We start from the raw sequence: 22,239 nt of genomic DNA, 5'->3' as shown, positions 1-22,239 counted from the left end.
ATGTCGTTTGGCTCGGGCTTCTGCTGCTGCTGCTGGTGCTGTTCTTGCTCCTGATCATATTTCAGGTGAATCCCCAACACTGAGGTGTTTGGAATCCAATAACGTATATTCAATGAATTGCATGAATTCAGGATGTACGGTCAATTAATACATCAGAACATTACTTTAAGAGTATTGCTGGGAGCGAATGCTTTCGCTTGCTCTGTTCTTGGTTTTGAAGTAGCAGGTGTTTTCCACTTACATGTTGCGCCTTCGTCGACCCTAATGAATAACCTGTAGGCAGTGTCAAGCGTGCACAGCTTAGCACCGGGCTCGCGTCGTCGAGGTGACCGGTCGCCGGCGACTCCGAGACGCTGTCGTATCGCCACTTTTCTGATTAAAATATACAAAAAGGGAGACTGCATTTTAATACAGTGAAATACATTGCTAGAGAAACATGCAGTTGATAAACAATAGATGAAATAATATCATCTAAAATGCAGATTTCATCACATCTTATGACCCGCACCCCAATACAGATTCCAATAGAAAAAAACACAGCTGCCATAACAAAGTATTTCAGGAACTTAGCATGTTTTGTTCCTTTCACTATCTACCCAACAATCCTAGTACATACCCCCCCCCACACACACACTAACAACAACCACAACAACAAGAACAACAAACCCCTCTTCTAGAACGTTGACTGTTACGTTTTTGAGATCGTGTGGAAAGTCAAAGAGTATTGGTACAGCATCTTCTGCGAACCGGGTTGTGTGACCACTGTGGTCAAAGCAGTTTCCTGTAAAATAATCTGAACATTCCATGCACACCACTTCTCTCTCTTCATGTTTACAAGCCATTTCCTTAGCAAGGCAGGGCGGCCAAAGGCGAACCTAAAACAACAAAAATGTAACATTTCCCTTTATTTAATTAATAATTTGGCTTGTAGTTACTGTATACGCTGTATATTTGACGGTGGTTTGATTTTCGGTATTTTAGCGAACGCGTTCCCGATCGCAAAAAGAACAACACGCGAAAATACCAACACGCTGTTCGTCACTCATTGGGCAATTCACCGACCGCCACATTAACATTTTCCGTCAGGTCTCAATTCCTTAACGCTATGAAATGCAAATGTCTGAATGAATGCACAATATTTGCGGAATATAATATTTCATAAATAATTACAAGATCATAGCAGCATATTCCTATCGTCAACGAAATTTTCATTAAGCCAAACATCACAGACACAGAGAGAGACAGACGGCGTATATTAACGTGTGACTTACTTGCACAGGCCCTCATTTCTCACTTCGCCTTACCACATACCACCGCCGTACATACGGGGGGGCCAGGCGGGGCAGTTGCGACCCCCACAAATCTTATTTGAAGGCACAGTTATTATTATTTAAGTCTTTGCACTCCATAGGCGACGTAAGTCGCCAAGGCGATTTCCTCAGCAGCTGAGGTCCCCCCTCTGCTCGCGCAGAAAACGCATCTGAGGGAATGTCATTTCAAAAACATTGTGCGGGAGGGCCCCCACACCCTCCCTTCGCGTGGTCGCAACTTATACCTCTACACGGCCCTGCTACTGCACCCCCACTGAGTACTCAGTAACTGACTGATCTCGAGTCGGTTTTCGGCGAAAATACCAGATTTTCACCGCTCATTATCTCAGCGTAGGGGCATCGTAGGGACATGCGGTTTGTTTTATATGAACAAGGTAAGACAGCCAATCAATAATACTGCAAAGGATCGTCAAAATAAAACGGGAGTTTATTAATTCGACTAATACTGCAGCATGGTTTCAGCATTTTACCGTTGTACGCTCTCCTTCTTTATATGCTCTTGATATTATATAGACGTTATTTGTATGTACGGAATAAAAATGTATCGTTACTGACCATAATAGATGTAGGATTCCGTACAGAAACAGCAAAATTTTACATTTTGATCTCAGCATTGACATATCTGTGTAACATAGTATATATACGTATATCAGGATGTATGAAGTATATAAATGAAACTTTATACTACTTTCTACTTATTAATATGGGAACTCGAACATAAATGATAATGTGGCATAACTTTTTACTCAAAACTGAAATTTTACAGTATTATTCCTCGATAACTATATAATATTACACAAAATTTAACAGTGGGATGCAAGGAGGTTTTTTCGCTCTGTGTGAAAGCAGAATGAATAGTGAGATGTATATATTGTATAGACGTTATTTGTATGTACGGAATAAAAATGAATCGTTACTGACCATAATAGATGTAGGATTCCGTACAGAAACAGCAAAATTTTACATTTTGATCTCAGCATTGATATATCTGTGTAACCTGGTATATATGTATATCAGGATGTATGAAGTATATATAAATGAAACTTTATACTACTTTCTACTTACTAATATGGGAACTCAAACATAATGTGGCATAACTTTTTACTCTTAAAATTGAAAACTGAAATTTTACAGTATTACTCCTCGATAACTATATTACACAAAATGTAACAGTGGGATGCAAGGAGGTTTTTTCGCTCTGTGTGAAAGCAGAATGGCACCCTGATTGTGTCTGGCATGACTGTTCTATCGCCTCACTCTCGCACGTAAAATGTGTCTATGCAGCGAAGAACTTGTGCATATATGTCCATTCCCTCAGACTCTGATGCCCTCAAAACGTCTACTTGACCATGCAGCTGCTCAACTTGCTGCGTTGATAGGGGACATTGTACAGAAGGAACAGTTACTATGCTGGGCGGGTCTTCCAGATTCCATTCAATGCCAAATTGCTGAAATAGATTATCGGCATCCGGAAGGTGTGCATCGAACACATTGGTCACCGCCCTACTTGACATCCCTGCCCTTTGCACAAGCCCCCCAAACCACAGTTGAAGAGGTGTTCTGTGGTTCTCCGTTCGAACAGGATGGTTGTTGTGAGCCGCGGCCCAATCCCGCAAATGACGCTCAATCCTTGGAATGAAAGTATGATGCAGGGCAAACATATGATTCACATTGGACACGTCCAGGATGTTGAAACTTTCCATGTGGTAGAACAGCCTGTAGTATGTGTCCAACACCTTTGAGTACACGTCTCTCCACAATCTTTCTATTCGAACGTTATGCACAGATCGTCCAGCGATTGCGCTGCCTCTTCCCTCACCCTCTTGTCTGCTCATAAATGTCCTCACGTGAACAAATTCTCCGCCTTCGTCAGTGCGGATCCGACTTGGTACACTATAATCCCGGATTGCTCCAAGGAAGCAATAAAGGCTGCTGCGTGCATTGTTGTTTCCTTGGGCATGTAGGTAAACCACCAGTCTGCTGAACCCATCAATACCGCCATTGATAATAATCCTCCATCTGCAAACAGAGAAGAGTGGGTGCATTAGTTGATGATTAGTGAGTGAAAAACAATAAAATATTCCAGTCAAATTACTGTAACGAAGAATCTAAAACACAATATTACATGTATAATATAATATAGGTATGATCAGGAGTAAGATAATATAGGTATCTACTATCTATCTACTCCTATATTATCTTACTCCTGGTATGATTGTAGAGTTGTTAACCAGTTTGACGAAATAAACGTAATAGGACGTTGTCATCTCTCCCATAGGAGTAACAACTATATGCAATATGAAACATGTGGGCCGCGGGTCAAACGGTTCTTGAGATATCGTTTATTTCTAGTACGAGTGCCTGACCCTTTTAACTTTAACTCCCACTGAATCATGTATGCCCCTTCACATCGGTTTAAGTATGAAGTTCAGGCAATCAAGCATAATGATGATGAAATCATAGAAAAATATGTTCATGATGTTCACATAAATGGTTTGTTGACTCTCTATCCGCTAATTCTTTCTAACTTCAATAAACTCTTCAGTAATGAAGTGCCCAGTATCAAGTTAAAACACTGTATTTTTTTTCTAATAAATATATTACCTTCTGAGGGCATGGTTGGTATCCAAATGCCATAAGCTGTTGGGTCCAGGAACAGAATAGCGTCGACGGTGAATCACCTGTGCCCATCTGCTGGCAGTTCCAACTGGGTCAACAACCCTTACTGCCCTCCGAACTCTCTCGCGTTGAACTATTATAGGATGAGCAAGACCCCGTAGATGGGCACGAACTTCCTGCGATCCTGAATTTGGATACTGTCTGTTGATATTTCTCACTTGAGCTTCAAGATTGGCATTGCTGATGGAACTGTATTCTTGGCGCACAGTTGGCAAATTATGTCTCCTGATATGCCTGTATAATGTGGTCCGGCTGGTGGTAGTCAGTAGACCCTGCCTAGCAACTTCACTCAGGGGATAACCAATTCGCCTCAACTGAGTTAACTGTTCTGCCCCGATGGCATAACGGGGCGGGCCTCGGAATCCACTTGAAACCCTCGGGCACATTTCAGATGGTTGCTCGGTTTCCGCACGACTCTCTGTATTCAGTCTATCTGACTGATCTGTAGCCGTAGGTGGACCTGTTCCCGACATTGGATACAAACGGGATGATAAGTCATTGTAGACTCGTGACAATGCTGATTCGAATGCTTCGCAATGGGCTCCAAGTTGTGGTTGTCCATGTAGATTTTCCCTGACTCTGCCAATCTGATTGCAAAACAAACATAGAAACGTAACATTATCATGATTATGGCATTAATGCAACGGCATTATGCAAGAAATATGAAATATATCAGAAAGAAGCAGTTCAGAGTTAGGACGTCATATCTATAATAATATACTTTAATACTTTATACTTACTTGAGTTAACAAAGTTCTTGACTGAGCAAGGAATTCCCGCAACCTGGATCCTGAGGTGGATTCGGAATTGACGTTTCGCCAGTGATCATTCTGCCTTGCCACTCTCTCGAAATGGGTCAGAAATGTAAGGACCTCTTCGAAGAATGACTCGACGGAATTACGGGATGCCCGTTCAGCTCTATTAGGCAGAGGCGCAATCACACAAGTTACACATATAAGTGAAACAATTACTGTCTCGTTGAACATAATAAAGGGCAACAGTACCTGTAGGCTGTACAGCCGTATAAAACTAAAAGGAGAACGCTTCACGTTTGTTTGTATACAATATAGTTGTTGTATATTGTTTGTTTGAAATAGATATAAACACTAGAACGCTGATGAACAGTGGCGTAGCCAGCAATTTGAAACAGGGGGGGCCAAGGTGAGAGGGCGAAGCGACCGAGGGGGGTAGGGTGTGGGAGGGGTATCCCCCCTCCCACGGTAGGGAGATTTTTGAAAATTCGTGCATGAAAATGGCATTTTCTGCACACTAACATTCAGTATTAGGGGTAACTTATATGAGAAGTGGCATATGCTAATCACTTATAACCCCCTCTCCCTCGCTTTTTATTTTTTCCACTCCAATCCGATCAACGTGGGACGATGGCCCCTGGCTGTGGCGCCGGAGGGCTCTGAGATTACACACGACCAGTTGGTGGACCCTAAGCTAGACCAGTGAAAATGGTGTACGAAACCAGTGTTTTTCAGGGAAGGAAGAAAAGAGTTAAGCGACCAAAGACAGTGATGAAGCTATTTCTCAACGGTGTAATTTTAGTAACCACAGTAGGGTAATTTTTGAAAATATGTGCATCAAAATGGCATTTTTGCGCATTTCATTTTCATTATTAGGTGTAGGTAATAGTGGTATAGACCAATCCCATTCAGGGCCCTTCTCTCTTAATTTTTGTACTCTCCGATCAAGAGGGGGTCATGGCCTCCTTGTGCCCCCCCCCTTAGCTGACGCCATGTCCTGCTTGTGTTGTTAGCAAGTACGCAAGGCAATGATGCATTTTATCCGTCCTAACTGTTTTCAAGTCCTCATATAAAAGTTAAAAGGTAAATTATTTTTGAAAAGTAGAGGACATATTGAATGAAATGCGCAATAAAGATCTACGGAAAACAGGTAGATGTGTTGCGAATGCAGTGATAAACATGCAGATTTATTTACATACAAAAGATTTCATCGTCTTAACGAATACAATAGCGTTAAAGATCACATTTAACATTTTGTCGATATAAAAAATGTTTTTGCTTATAGCCGATCTGAGAAGAACTAAAACTCATATTGTAAGATTTGATTTAAAATAAAACGAAGGTGGCTGCAAAATATGGCGCGCTCTATTAAAACTACAAACGAAAGTTTACCATGAAAAGGAAGTTGTTTTTGCTGCTCTGGATAGATGAAAGTTACTTAAAATTTGTTGAAATGGATTTGTAAATAAAGACCGAGGTGGATGTGCCAAAATGGCCGTCTATAAGTTCCGAATATATCAGTTATTCAACAAAGGCATTTCCATTTTCCTTTCTTCTGTCATAAGAGTCTCGAATAATAAAATTCCAATCCAAGCATATTGCAACAGCACAGACTGAGCAAAGAAGAATATCTCGCTTCTTGTAGTCATGTTTTTGTCTGCTGCAGAAATCTCATGTCCAAATCAAGTGCTTCTTCGTCGATTTCACAGAACATTTGAGTATTTCGTTGACATTTATGTCAATTCACTTACACTCCTTGTTCAACGAAAAGGAGAATGTAGAGGCATAGAATCGTGGCTGGGTCATTAGTAGATGACGAATTAGACTTGACCAGTGTTCGAAATTCCGTTCGCCGCGTCGCCTCGCGACAGTTTCGATGCGGGCCTACCAGCTTTTTTTTCTTGATACAACAGGTGCCGTGATCTACAGCTATTTGAGTCCCGAAAATCGAACACTGAGAACTGTTACGCTCGTAGAAATCTGTTATGACTATTAACTTCCAGTGTATTTATTTGAAATACTAATTCCGTGATAAAAGGCCGTGACACTATCATGTATATTCAATGCGTTTCGCCACTGTGATGATATTTAGTGGTCAATTCAGAAACGTGCCTGGATGTTCGGATCGCACAGGTTAGAACAGGTTCCTGCATGCAGTAGCAGCGTTGGCATACCAAAAATCGATAAGTGGTGAGGCTTACTTTTGGGCGCAGGTAGTGACACGCTTACTTGTGTTGGTCCAGGGTATAATTTACGGTGCACGGTCCGTGCAGCACGGCTCACTGTTCATCTGCGCTAGGTTGTGAGTATTTTCTCAGCATCCACGCAGCATTTCACGTTTGGACTAAACAATCAATATAGTATCATTGCTCGTTATTTAGCAAACTACAGTATAACTGTTTATAAATATATTAAAGAAGACTTAGATAAATATATCATGTTATTTATAAGTAAATAATAATAATGTCATCAAGTTTTAACCACACGTCATAATTTAAGTCTGTAGGCTGCAAAGCACGTCAGTATTACTACTAGTCATCAAACAGCAGTAGCAGCTGCGATCGCACTGCACTCAGGTTTAAGCTCGTTGTCATAATGTTTTAACGTTGGAAAATACTATATACATTTATACAGTGAGCTAAAATAAAAGCTTCGTCCTATCGGTACGAGCTTTATGTCTAAAAACTACATTTACATTGGACACACATCAACACAGACGGAATTCGCCCAGTGCCCATCAAAATTTACAGTAGGTAAATTTTCCTAATTTTTTCTTTTCCACCAAAAGTGTTGCTAGTTGTAGCTATTGGAGTACCCTGAAATGGCTGCCTCCGATTCATCACAGAGTTTATAATTTTCAAATGTTCTGCCCCCAGACCCATCCATAAAGTCGCTGAATGTGTACAGAATACCAGTCTGTTCTCTGCTGTCAAGTGACAAGTCGTAGGTTACCAAGGACGCTACATATAACGACGTATGTGGCGTTCGCTTAATTTGAGCCCCGCGAAGCATTAAACAGTCTCCGAAGAAGAGAAGCGGAAACAGAGGGCATTATGAATTATAACATTGATAATGACTAATAAACAAGGAAGAAGCATGATATGCTGTTTTATTACTGTAAATTTGCTCCAAAATTGGTCGGCGCATCAGCTTTGGTTGGCGCTCGCAGCTTATTAGAAGCTATAGCCCTGCAAGCCTACAGCTTTTTCTAGAGTCATAGGAAACCTGATCTTGACAATGGCTAATTTAGTAGAATGTTCGTTCAGCGCAGATGCAGAAGTAAGCGGCTGGGTGGCAGTCGCGTGAAGACGCGTGAGAGTTTTTTTTTGCTTCGCACTTTTTTTTTTTTTCCATTTTTCTTGGTTTCTTCAAGAGGGGGCCATGGCCCCCTTGTGGCCCCTTAGCTACGGGCCAGTGTGATGAAGCGATACAGCGCCTCTACGAAGTCATGGCAAAATAGTGCGGAATTTTGTTTTACTTATATTGACTAAGCAGCAGGCGAAACATCTTCCATTTGAAATCAATCTCATCATTAATAGCACAGCATATTTATTTATTTATAAAATTATTAATTAATTAGGGCCTAACTAGTATTATTTTTATAGTATTTACTGAGCATGGCCCCCGATGCGAAGTTTTCTACGCTGACTCACGCTCGGGAATAGAATGCCAGATTACTGGCCTTAAAACTACTGCGAAACCAGTTTCGTCGGGCTCGAACTATGGTTTTGATAAGGAAACTGTCTTGTAGGCTTCTCATTGTGAACAATGGCGCTGGAAGCTGGGTTTTGCTCCGGCAAAACGGATTACTGCTATGAATGTTATAAGGCTAGAAACATAGGTTCATAGCAGAACTAGATTCATACAGGAACCGCTGGTTTCTCGAATTATGATACAAATGCGGCGGTTGAAAGTGTGTTTCTTGCTGAAACCTAGGTATCTTGCTTCGCAAAACCTAGTTTCATTGCTCACGGAACTAAGATCCAGCTATAACTGGCGTATAGCTAGAATAACCAGGTTTCGTGCGCACGAAACTAGTTTCTTGGGGCAAGGAACCTGGTTCCTCGAGGCAATGAACTAGGTTTGTGAGAGCGAAGTGTTTCGTGCAGGAACCCGTGGTTTTCTCGATTATGATACAAATGGCTTGCCATATGCGTGTGCGTCTATATGCGCGTGCGTGTGCGTCTATATGCGCGTGCGTGCGCGTTTATATGCGCGTGTGCGCGCGTTTATATACGCGTGCGTCTATATGCGCGTGCGTGCGCGTCTATATATGTGTGCGTGCGCGTCTATATGCACGTGTACGCGTGCGTGCGCGTTTATATGCACGTGTGCGCGCGTCTATATGCGCGTGCGTTATATATACGTGTGCGTGCGCGTTTATATGCACGTGTACGCGTGCACGCGCGTTTATATGCACGTGTGCGCGCGTCTATATGCGCGTGCGTTATATATACGTGTGCGTGCACGTGTGTGCGCGCGTCTATATACGCGTGTGTGCGCGTTGCACGTGTGCGCGCGCGTCTATATGCACGTGTGCGCGCGTCTATATACGCGTGTGTGCGCGTTGCACGTGTGCGCGCGCGTCTATATGCACGTGTGTGCGCGCGTCTATATACGCGTGCGTGCGCGTCTATGTGCGCGTGCGTGCGCGTCTATGTGCACGTGTGTGCGCGCGTCTATATACGCGTGGGTGCACGTTTATATGCGCGTGCGTGCGCGTCTATATGTGCACGTGGTGTGCGTGCGCGTGCGACGCTCTTGTTTGGCTCTCGCTAATAATTTATGAGCAGATGCTATCTCTACCTACGTAGTGGGCCTTCGGACTAGCCGTCAGTCACCCCCTTGGTTTTCGGACTAGTGAACCTTCGGACTAGCGAGCAGTCACCCCCTTGGTCTTCGGACTAGTGAACCTTCGGACTAGCGAGCAGTCACCCCCTTGGTCTTCGGACTAGTGAACCTTCGGACTAGCGAGCAGTCACCCTCCCCTCGTCCCTCTTCTTCGCCTTCTCCCTCTCCTCTCATCTCTCTTGTTAGTTTTGTGGTATAGGCAGCTACCACTCTATACAGTGGGTGGGTGGTTGATCAGTCTGTGATCATCCCTGTGGGATGAGACACTCCGGGGGTCTTGTACCTTTACCGTCAGGCACGTTCCGTTATGACCAACTATGACGGTGACAGAAACAGCAATAATGCTTTTTAACACCAGCAATTCCAATAGTATTTACAAACAATCCACGAAGATACAGTCTAATCAGAGCTAGGGACTGCCGCGTTTGTGTAGCCAAATCGTTATATGTACGGTGATGTGATGTAGTACGCGCTGTAGGACTCACTGCCGTAGGATGCTGTACGAGCTGTAGGACTCACTGCCGTAGGATGCTGTACGAGCTGTAATGCTTGTCTGATTCGTGAACGTCGTTCCAGTCTATTTATGGGCACTGTGGCTTCGTTCCCGTCACCAGTCGGGTGCCTAGGCTAGGTCGGGTGCATCGTATCTTAGAATCTTGCCGCTTGCCTAGCTGGCGTGGTTGGTAGCGTCCGCGTGCGGAACCGCGGGCTGCTTCCACGGGCTTTTTAACCCCCGAGACGCAGATCAGGGGATCGTGTCTCGGTGTGGTTTCCCGGAAATTTTTGTTGCGTTTTTTATCAGCTTATAAATATTATTGTGATAGCAATTTAAAACTCGGTGGAAAGTTGGTGGGAAATTCGAACGCGCCACTGCCTCTAACAACACGCATACTTGTGATACGTCGGGTGCCACGGACGCGGACTTATTGCTACTACACGATGTGTATACACATGCGTAATATATATATGCGTGCCTTGTGATTCCACCAACTGTGACACACGCAATAACAGCGACGTGATAATGAAAGCCAGGGTCTCCAACCCTGTGAACTCCAAATGCGGAACTCAACCCTACAACCCTTGTCTGATTAGCAGACAAACTACGCGACACCTTGCAGACAGCGCCTGCATTTAGCATGGACGCTGTTCCATTTACCGTAGACATGCCAGATACAAAAATGCCTGAAAAAAAAACAATGTGTCCAAGCAAACAATCAGTGCAAATTTTGTACAAGTGCAACTGAAATGAGGAATATAACCTTCCCGCTGCAGAATGCGGAAATTAAGCCTAGAAATCGTAATGATTCCGCAGAATGAAGAATGGTTGGCGACCCTGGAAAGCATAGTACTGTCTAATGTCATTTGATGTTGTTAATATTGTTTAATATTGTAACGTCTAATGTTATTTTTAAGGTATCCATTTTGAAGCCTGCACAATTTTCGAATCTTCAGTTTATTGCACCTGCTCGATTACTTACTACTCGGTTGCACATTAATGGGTCAATAGACTAGTTGTCTGTGTGTATGTACAGCAATGTACCTGTATGTACCTGTGTGGCCCTCTCTCTCCTTCGCCTTCTCCCTTTCTCTCCTCTCATCTCTCTTCTGTCTCGCCTTCTCCCTCTCTCTTCTTCGCCTTCTCCCTCTCTCTCCTTTGCCCCTCCCCTCCCCCTGGTCCTCCTCTATCTTCTTGGCCTTCTCCCTCTCTCCCCTCGTCCCTCTTCGCCATCTCTCTCTCCTCATCTCTCTTCTGTCTCGCCTTCTCTCTCTCCTCTCATCTCTCTTCTGTCTCGCCTTCTCCCTCTCTCTCCTCTCTCCTCTCTCCTCTTCGCCTTCTCCCGCTCTCTCTCTCACCTCTCTTCTTCGCCTTCTCCCTCTCTCTCTCTCACCTCTCTTCTTCGCCTTCTCTCTCTCCCCCCTCTCGTCTCTCTCTCTCTCTCTCTCCCCTCTCGTCTCTCTCTCTCACCTCTCTTCTTCGCCTTCTCCCTCTCTCTCTCTCACCTCTCTTCTTTGCCTTCTCTCTCTCGCCCCTCTCGTCTCCCTCTTCTCTGCCTTCTCCCTCGCTCCCCTCTGATCCCTCTCTCTCCTCTATCTTCTTGGCCTTCTCCCGCTCTCTCTCTTACCGCTCTTCTTCGCCTTCTCTCTCTCTCCCCTCTCGTCTCTCTCTCTCACCGCGCTTCTTCGCCATCTCTCTCTCTCACCTCTCGTCTCTCTCTCTCACCTCTCTTCTTCTCCCTCTCTCTCTCTCTCTCACCTCTCTTCTTCGCCTTCTCTCTCTCGCCCCTCTCGTCTCCCTCTTCTCCGCCTTCTCCCTCTCTCTCCTCTATCTTCTTTGCCTTCTCCCTCTCTCTCTCACTGCGCTTCTTCGCCTTCTCTCTCTCTCCCCTCTCGTCTCTCTCACCTCTCTTCTTCGCCTTCTCCCTCTCTCTCTCTCACCGCTCTTCTTCGCCTTCTCTCTCTGTCCCCTCTCGTCTCTCTCTCTCACCTCTCTTCTTTGCCTTCTCCCGCTCTCTCGCTCACCGCGCTTCTTTGCCTTCTCCCTCTCTCTCTCTCACCGCGCTTCTTCGCCTTCTCTCTCTCTCCCCTCTCGTCTCTCTCTCTCTCTCTCTCACCTCTCTTCTTCGCCTTCTCTCTCTCGCCCCTCTCGTCTCCCTCTTCTTTGCCTTCTCCCTCTCTCCCCTCGTCCCTCTCTCTTCCTCTCATCTCTCTCCTCTCGCTCTCTCTTTGTGCTCTCATCCCTCTCTTTCCTCGCGCTCTCTCCTCTCTTCTCTCTCTCTTTCTCTGCCGGGAGTGAGGAGGAGAGAAGGGGGGGTCCTCCCTCTCCTCCTCCTCCGCGCGCCCCCTCTCTCCAGGCAGAGCGAGAAAGGTAAAGAGGACAATGACGTCATTAATGGCTTATCGATAGTACAAACAGTCAATGTTACTTACAAGATCAGACGTAGTATTGATAATAATATAATGTATAATATATATCTGAATATGTATGATGTAGTATAATCAATAAATGATTACATGTTACATGCTAGGCCTGCTGTATAACGCTAGTGTGGCATAGTAAGGATAACTCAACAACCACTATCCCGATTTTGGCGATTTTTTTTTTACTATCCCGGCGGGATACCAAGCATTGAAATCTGGTATCCAACACAAGAATCTACTATCCCGCGGACATTGGGATACCGCTAATTTCGACCCCTGGCTAATGCACATGCCTTAAACTCATGATATCTCTACTTAATCTCTTATAATAGTATCGGGTATAACAAAGATCCCTATATTGTCTATATTACATTGCAAAATTGTAAGACAAAATTGCATTGCTGTAATTTTCATGTACAACTTAAAAATCAAAACACATCATCCCCCCCCCCACACACACACACGTATACACACCAGGGTGCAAAATTAACGCGAGTCCGGAGTCAAATACTCCCTGATTTTCTGTCGGACTCCCTGATTTAACATATGCAGGAGACCGTGTGACTCCCTGAAAATTTTGCTATACTATTACTAACTAACTAGTTCGTTCCAGAGCACGGCCTCGCGGATCGAATTGCCGTATTTTTTCAGTAACCGCATGAATATCTTTGGTTTTGAAATTCAGACTGCGGACTCCCTCATTTTGCTGCGGACTCCCTCTTTTTGATGGTAGGGAGTCCATTCCCTTGCTCAAAAGTTAATATCTATTCCTGCACACACATCCACACAGTTATGTTTGATCGAGTTACTCATTCGTGTTACATACCACAATCTTTAGCCGTGCTGACTTGGTTTTCTCCTTCGCTTTAGCAGACGATGACACTTGCTTTTTACATACGTCAAGACGTGCAAGCTTTTTTCTTGCTATTACTTGCTGAAGTCTCAGCACTCGCGGCCTTGTGTGCATAGGGCTTTCTGGCCCAAAGGTGCCACATTTGCAGTTTTTGTCTTGGCAGTCGTGGGTTTTGTCGCAGACTTACTGCTCGATTTCTTCACAGTCTGTGTCGTCCCCGTTTTCGTGGCAGAACTGTGCGAGGTAGTGCTCTTCGCTGAATAAAAATAAAACACGACCGGATCACATATGCTAGCCATGTCGCAAATTAAACATTCGTAAACGTTATTATAATTACTCACCTCAGCCAGTTGCTTATTAGTGGGGTACATTTATATATAATTACGATTAACCGTTGATAAATTTTGAAGTGCTGCCACAAAGCCATGTTACGATCACCCATGCTTACACCTCAATACTAGCAAGTAACAAACCCTCAGAGTTAATCTGTTAAATAGGTATAAAGTAATCCAGCTCATACCACAAGTACAATATGGTAAGATTTCCCTTTGTGCCACATTGGCGATTTTCACGCATCGTACGAGCACACACGACAGGTAGGCAACGACGTCGTCCAACACCGCGTGAGACGTGCCTAATAGTTTCTTGTCCTCGCTCGCAATTTCGACAGCCAAATTATCATCGCTGGCGTTAGTATCCAAGATGTCACTCAGTACGTTCACGAGTACCGCCTGCTCGTCTGCAAGTGGGAAAAGAGACAGTCGCTTACAGACGCCACTCGCGCACATTTACCGTCACCGTTAGTTTCGTCGATCAGTTTGCCCACTGGGATCGTTGGCTATATAAATTAAAAAATTTATCGTTAAATCTATCGCTAAATTTATCGTTAAATAAAAATTTTACTGTGCGGTGACCTGGGAGGGTGTGTATTATACAGGGAGACTGTGCGGTAACGTGGGAGGGTCTATATTATACAGGGACAGTTCTTACCTATTCAGCTTGGTATTTCTTACGTGACTTTCCTGTTATTTTACATGAGCTGCTAGCATGTTGACTAAGTCTTCGTTGCACAGTAACGGAGTCAGCATATACATTTCGCTTTAATGCATCAGGTGCCTTATTACTTACTTTCACAGTTACCTCCCCATACCGATTTCTAATTGAAGGTATAATATTTGTTATGTGCACCTATATGTAAGTATATCTGTATGCATGACAAATATAAATAGACGTATGAAATGTTCATGTATAGGCTATAAAACAGAAGTAGTTGGCTATACATTAGTGTGCACTTATTATTGTTCTTTATTATTATTAATAGCATTCAGCCTAATTTGGAAATGAACATTGGAGTGCATAAAAGCGCATTCACACTATAGTAGCACCAGCTGAACCTTCGTTGACCCTAACAAATCTTCTCCCGTGAGAAACAGTCTTCGCTGAATGATAACAAATGTATGTAAAAGAATGATGGCGCCATCTAAAACCTTGTGAACGACCAAACCTTTCGCAATTCATCACAACGAACTACAACAATGTAATGAACTTACAACCTTGGAATGGTAAAAACTTGCAATGGAACTATGGCAGGGCTACCGCTGGCGTTTGCCACTTTCGTAAAATGCAAGGGATAAATAACAGTCGCGATTTTATGACATTAAGCGACGAATACAATTGGCGAATAGTGTAACTGCTCACAACATTACGATTGACCAAGGACATCATCAAATTGCAGTGTCGTGCCATAAGATGTTTTCATACATCTCTTTTCTCGTACCCATCACCTGTTTATACCTGTTTAACAGGGGCTATAGTTTTTTAAAAGGTGGCTGAAAAAGAACTTTGGTGGCTCAAGAATTAGCTCAAACTTTAACATATGCAGAGGGAGCCCTGCTATGTGCTGTAAATACAGATAAGGGAGCCTTCCTGTTTTTGAAGTCTCTCTTTATTCGAGTCTCCGATGCTTTGCAATCTCCTTTATCTCGGAGTCTCCCTTTCTTGAGGTCTCCCACACCTTGAAATAACTGGGAGTATGCAACCCACTAACTTAATTGCAGCTGTGATGCTAACACAATAAGCATGACCCTAACCGTAATCCTTACCGAATCAAAGCTCGAACTTGTAACCCTCCCCCAAGGAAATTCATGAACCACAGCACTTGTATAAGTCGCAATAACAAACTGACAGCTGTAACCAACATAAAAGCTGCACGTCTATCTGACTGATCATGTTCAATCTCAGGCAATGGACGGCAACCGTTGGGTGTGTCCGAGTAGGACTTTGCTGTCTTGCCCAATCTGGGTGCGGTTCGACACCACGTTCCTACGACAGGCCGACATGCCTAGCCCTTACAGCCAATCATTTTGCCCACCTAACGCATCTCACTTCCCCATTTCCCTTACCTACATTGTTCTATGAACTAGAGGCTCTACCTTGAAAAGCTGCTGCGCATATGGTACGATCTAGCACGAACATTAAATTGTCTCTCACACGTTTACACTGTCAGGCAAGCCCAGTTAAGCTCCTAGGGTCTATGTGCCCCAGGGTACTGCCGGAACGTACCCTGGTACGGAATACTCATGGTGCAGAACGTGTTTCAGACAAGGTGAAATCCATTTTAAATTGCTATGAGTTTACCGGGTCGCGACAGCAGCATTTCGTGGTGACCTATTCATGTTATGCAATTCAGACGTTATTTTCCTGAAACTTTAACCTAAATATGCCTTCTAAGGCAGGTGGAAGTGTGACTCATAGAAAAGAAGACGACGAGAAAGAAATGTGTTTCATTCCAGTCTAGCGTCGACCACTGCATGCTGCTTAGCAGCGCTAGAGTTTTTGCCAAGTGTGAGTAGTGCACACCTGTTTTTTGCCCGTCCATCACTGCCAAATTACTATTACTGATGTTTTCGTCATTAATCAAACTGGACAAGTACAACATTTCTAAATAATTAGCAAGTCTGACATTTCGAATGCATATCACATTATTGAAACTGAATCCCCCCACAGACCAACCTCGAACCAATCTAGACCAATCTATAGTAGCTTTTATAGATGACTATAGCCGTGCTCGGCAGTGAACATTTCAGGTTAGTTTCAAGCTGTGATATAATGTACGCCCTAGTGTAATAAATATTATGTAGCAATATTTACGCACCATATATACACCTAGAGAAATAGATTTTCCCACCAACTTTTGAGTTCGAGAGAGTTATCGGGTCGTGCACCAATGAAGTGCTCGCTTATAAATTATGTCAATACATTCGGCTTTTGGCTTTTGGCTTCGATTGCATAGTAAAGATATAAAATGCAGCCATAAGCACCACAAGTGCCATTGCCATTCCTACACTTCTACCACTTAACCTTCCTACAATCGCCACTGCGCGCTGCAATATACACTGCATACCGCCCCTACACAGTTGCGGCACTTGTTAGTGCTGCTTTTGCATGGCGAGTCCTAAAATTCCCGGCAGCTCTTTATGCACATGCTCTTCACTTTGATACAAGGTTCGTTGTTGCGGCTTTACAAGATTAACCCTTCACTCTTCATCCGCTTGGAGTGTGCGTGTGTCACCTTAACGTTTTTCAGTCGCCTTTACTCGTGCGCTTTTTGCACACCTTCCTGGTTCCATTAATCTTGACATTTACTCGTGGCAGTCTTTTGTCGAGCAGCTTTTCCCTATGATTAAGTCCTTTTTTGCGTGTTTTTGGGAGCTTCACTTCACCTCCCAGCGCTTGCCTAGAACAGCTGCTCGTCTCCTGTAGCTCTTCTCGCGTATCTTTCCTCTGTCGCGTCGCTACCTTACCCTTCATTTCACTGAAATTGAAGTTTTACTGCGTGCACGCATCTATCGTCACGCGATGTTCGGAGAAATGTTCGACGCTATAGCGAAGTTCGACGATGCATTTGCACGCCACTTATCATACTGAACTCACAAACAACTCGAACTCGACGATGAAACGCGTCTTTTTCCATCCCAAAAAACGCAGCAATCTTAATGAATAACCTCTACGCAGACACTGCCTACACGGTTGAATGTCAACTATGTGAACCGGCCTTGTGGCTTTGCCATGTGAACTACCATTTTGTTTTCTTGCAATCATTCCAATGAACGCACACCCCACTTTCTGATGTAAATGCACAGAGCCCCCAATTGGCCGCTTCGACGCTCGAAGCATTGCCGTGGACGGGGTGCGCATCGGCAGGCTCATGTTGGCCGTGTGCATGTCCGCAGCCGCTCATGCAGGGAGTGCTTCAGCATGTGGTTTGGTTCGGACTTCTGGGCCATTCGCAGATAAACCGTACAATCCCATACCCAAGGTAGCCGAAAATAAAGTACTTGTTCATAGTCCTTTGATACTAATTCCGCAAGTAGAAGCTCCGACGAGTTTAAAAATTGTAACGGTGATTTTTACCCAACTGAATATTCGAAATGCTGTCTAAAAAATTGATGTGAATAAATTCTTTGCCATTAACCATATACGTTACCTCTTCTTCATTTCTGTTTTTAGCTGTGCCCTGATGACATTCCAAGTAATTCTTTATTACAGTTATTCATGAACTGCACTTTAAATAACATGGAATGCAAAGACATACAGCATAGAGCGAAATATTTGACCCTTCAGGAAAATATGCTGCTTTAACATCATGATGTTACAGGCTGTCTTTGAACAATTTCAAAAGCGATAATAAACGTCAACTTGTTTTCCTTACTGTCAAACAGTATGGCTCGATCGGGCAGGTTGTCACAGTGACTCGCAAGATATGAATGCTTCAGGATTTTGTTCTGCGCCTCGACGCCATTGTTAGTCTTTATGATTGCATGATATGTTGTTTGTCGATAGCACCGCATCCACCGTTCTTGTCGAGGGAGCGAGTAAGAATTCATGTACTCTTGCACTTTCTTTTGCTCCCAAACCTGACTGCACTGCAAGTCGTGCAGGGCCTCGTTTATTTGTCCTACATCGTCTGCATTTGCCAAACACCGCAGGCGGTCCAGCAAATCTTTGTGTTCAAGAGGGGAGAGACCATTACCGGACTTACGCACCCATCGCTGCCATGCCTGGCATCGATGAGAATCGCAAATGTACAGAATACTGCCAGGAAACACTGTATTCACAGAACCAATCTGAGCATCACTGCAGTCGGACATGAAATACTTCGGAGACACGCACGGGTTCCACCCTTTGAAGATTTCAACGGCTTCACCAATACAATGAACATTTCCCTCTTGTACAAGGAACGTGGCAACCACAGTGTAGGACACATTTCTTTTCACAACCAAGAAAAACAGTGGCAATGCATACTTCATTGTTTTGTATGTGGCATCGTTTACACACAGCTGTCCATATTTTGATATGAGTACATGCCAAGCAGGCCATGTACAAGTCATGGGCGTCGCAGCCATCGTCTCGCATTGTAAACATTAGAAATCCAGATTGTCCACATTGTCCTCCATAAGCCTATATGACTAATTTCCATAATTGCCTCGATCATCTTGGTTATTTTTGTCACGAACAATTGTATAGTATTAGTACACATTGTTATGAAAAAAGACATAGATGAATGTGATGCCTTGTCTAGATCTGTAGCCAACAGAGAGGGTGGTATGTTCGTTGGGTTGCCTATAGGGTCACTGTGGTCATTGGATCTACGGACTTTGGAATATATGCAAAAACTGAAATTAGTAAAAACGCAGGCGAGTGTTTACATGAAACATGTATTTTCCTAAGCGCGCCTTTGCCATTTTATACCCCATCTTGTATGATGTAAATGTACATCATACTTTCTCTTGTATTCTTGTATGATGTAAATAGCACATGTGCACTTTGCACTCTCACTTATTATTCATTAATGCCTAAACGTTACTACGGGTTACTTTGTCACCAAAAGAATCATTAATTGTGGAAACATTATTAGAATGATGTAAAATATTATTCATCTGGGCTATAGTTAATAGTAGTAAACTAGTATACTAATAACGGTCGAGAATAGCAACACGAAACTTCATTTCAAGTAACCTATACCTGCAAGCTGCTAACCCGACCAGGCGGTGTGACTAACGTCAATATACACAGGGTATTCTAACCCTAGCAAGACCGCGTTTCTTGCAGGTAGCATCGTAGCAGGCTAGCTGTATTACTAGTAATAACATAACAGCTAGCACTATGTCCATAACATTGGCAGTATCTGTGTAAACTCTACTATGCACATTTATTTAATTAATACGCCAGGCACGATTGTAATTTGGCGTATCATTCAGTGAAATACCCGTTGAAAAGCATTTGTAACAAATGTTTAGCAGGATAGTAATGTCAATCTGCGCTGGCCGTCTGCACTGCAGTGCAGTGCCAGTGGCCGTTGCAACATTTCGATGCTTCAATGACCTTTATAATACTGCTGGTCATATTTTATCACAGAACCATTGTGCATATCACATACATTGTAAAGTGCCCGGTAGACGTATCGTCCCGTGTCATTATCATCATTTCGATGAGTATTGAAATGTGCAGGATTATTTTCGCCCATTTTATCTTCAGGCCACATCACTTGTAATTTATCGAAGAGTTACGGTTATTAATAAGAGTTCTTCAAAACTTCTTTCCATTACTTGTTTTCGAGAACTATTGAACATGCACTGACAACACAGCTCACCACTCACAAGAGTGGTAACCGTGGGCTACGCAGTAAACAATTCAGATCGAGGTGGCGCTGTTTCAATATATTATGCAAATTATCTCCTGTAGGGGCCTGAATATAGACAAACCCCGACCGCTCGTGTGTCGTTGAAGAGGCGCTGCGTTCGTTCATCCAGCGTTCGCATGCAGCGCTCGCTCTCCTGAACACGCCTGTGTAGTCATTCCTATTTTGTTTACACACATCATTTACGTACGCCACTTTTGACAGTTTCTCCATTTATCACGAGCACAAAATGCATTCGTCGGAATTACCTGTCGCCACTTTAGCCGCCATATGACAGATTGCCTGACATATCTTCTACTCCAGTCAATATGTTTCGGCCGCCATGCTATGCGCAGACACATGAAACACGTTTGCTCTCGCCCGTACGTAAAACAACCAACGCGGAAAAACAGCTAGCCTGCTGCATGTGGCGCCGCTGAATATATGATTGCCTATGGTCGCCAACATCAAAATTCATCAATACTTTCGGCGTCGTGGCGGCAGGGCGGCGGCTCATGATCGTGCGTTGCACATTCGTCACTCCGTGACACTAGGTGCTTTTGAAGGAGCGCCACCTCCTGCCAGCTACGCCCCCCCCCCACCAATATACGCTATTTAGTGTGCATGAACCCCGCACGCTGGTCACGACCCCAACCTCTCGTCTAGCGATCGCGCCGCCTGTACTCGCTGAACACCTGTCGTTCCTCGCACATCCGACGCCATCCCTCCGACATATTTACATGCCAGCGAACTCTCCGCGTCGAACTCTTTACAAAGCCGCTGTCACTATCCATCAAAAGTCATAAACACTTTGCGTTTTCGATTACTTCGCTACAACATCCAATTCCATGGCAGTAAACATTCGGCGGCGTTTACTGCCCATTATCGCCTATTCACGCCCGCATCTAGCCAAGCAAATCCTTTCTTTACTAACGGTTGGCACCCCCCCCCCCAAAAAAAAAGAAATCCTGTAGACGGCCCTGCCGAGCATTGCAAAACCCCCCCCCCAACTATAAAGCTGGCTGCGGGCCTGTTATATCATTGAAGTTGTTGATGCAATGTCATGTACGCAACAGCGAGCGCCTGTTTCTACTTGCCGCCCACTGACGGCAACTTGCGCGCTATATAAGGCCAACATAGCGGCCATCCGTTGAAGTGGCGAGAACAACCAGCCGCGGTTAAACAGAGTTGTGCGTCTTCCGAATACACAGTGAGTTGCAGCACGCACCTAAGACAGGCAACGGAAATTAAGAAGGACAGTTCACCAAGAACATTCCATACAGCGTTACTGGAATGAGTGTACAGTGACTGTACGCATCATTTCTATACGAAATAGACAGACGACTGACAATGATATATATGTATGTCGACTGTTCAGTATGAGTTGCATAGACCGGTACACACGGAGCATACACCACACTTTGGCTTGTGAACATACAGCAACGGCTGAATAGCGCTCACAGTTCAAACTTCAATACTGACGACGCGATCACAGCGAAACACACGCACCTTACACGTGTGAACGACCACCACACTCCATTGAAAATGTTGTCGCGTTACATTTTAAGCGGACGTATCGAACACGCTACCGCAATTGTAAATGGCGATGATGTAAAAACTGTTGGAATCAGTATTGTCGACAACGATTTCGTCGAGGAAAAATGTCGCGTAATAGCTCATATTTTGCGCATTAAGAAAAGCCAGCCAGGTAAGAAGAAGGCGGTGAGCAGAGAATTTGATGGCAAGGTTATGAAACTCGAGAAGCCGTATGACCGTCTCGTCTTGTGCAGGTAACGCCATATTTCACTTCCTTGTACTTCCAGCAGCTCACGCATGCGAAGTAAATCTCTTTAATTGCATTGCTTCAGGGCAAATTTATGAAGAAAGGGAATAGTGTGACATCACTTTCGAAGCGTTTGCAGCAGTATCAATGAATTACTGTTCTTTACATTTCAGAGACATTACTGAAGGCACGTTATTCTACGTTTATTGTAGAGATGAAGTGAAGGCTGCGCAAGTGTTTTTAATGCGCGACTGTGCATGGATTGGCATGACGATGTGTATATTTGAACCAGAGTTTCAATTTACACTGGCTGGCATGGCAGCAATTCACACGAACAGCCATTACTGCCTTTGCACGACCACTCCATGGGTACTGTTTACGAGCCCTACGTC

At 44.1% G+C, this 22,239-nt stretch overlaps 1 protein-coding gene across 1 annotated transcript; it reads right to left on the bottom strand.

Moving 5' to 3' along the window:
• Positions 1–1,826: 1,826 nt before the first annotated feature.
• Positions 1,827–18,694, bottom strand: LOC106814853. Its single transcript, XM_014819217.1, has 6 exons — positions 18,097–18,694; positions 13,977–14,124; positions 13,573–13,641; positions 4,751–4,928; positions 3,936–4,597; positions 1,827–3,350 (listed from the first exon to the last, which is right to left on the bottom strand). The coding sequence occupies exons 1-6, from the start codon at positions 18,692–18,694 to the stop codon at positions 2,585–2,587; spliced, it is 2,421 nt and encodes an 806-aa protein (XP_014674703.1). The 3' UTR covers positions 1,827–2,584.
• Between the last annotated feature and the right edge of the window lie 3,545 nt (positions 18,695–22,239).

This window comes from Priapulus caudatus, unplaced genomic scaffold, assembly GCF_000485595.1.
Source record: "Priapulus caudatus unplaced genomic scaffold, Priapulus_caudatus-5.0.1 Scaffold991, whole genome shotgun sequence".
In the NCBI taxonomy this organism is placed as follows: Eukaryota; Metazoa; Priapulida; class Priapulimorpha; order Priapulimorphida; family Priapulidae; genus Priapulus; species Priapulus caudatus.
Note: the sequence above shows the minus strand (reverse complement) of the source record. Positions and strands in the feature narration are given on the sequence as shown.

Coding starts and splice junctions, on each gene's coding strand:
- LOC106814853 (XM_014819217.1), bottom strand. CDS start 18,694: ATGAAGTATGCATTGCCACTGTTTTTCTTGGTTGTGAAAAGAAATGTG. Junction 13,642..13,976: donor GACGTCGTTGCCTACCTGTC/GTGTGTGCTCGT, acceptor ATTTTTATTCAG/CGAAGAGCACTACCTCGCAC. Junction 4,929..13,572: donor GACTGTGAAGAAATCGAGCA/GTAAGTCTGCGA, acceptor TCTGCCTAATAG/AGCTGAACGGGCATCCCGTA.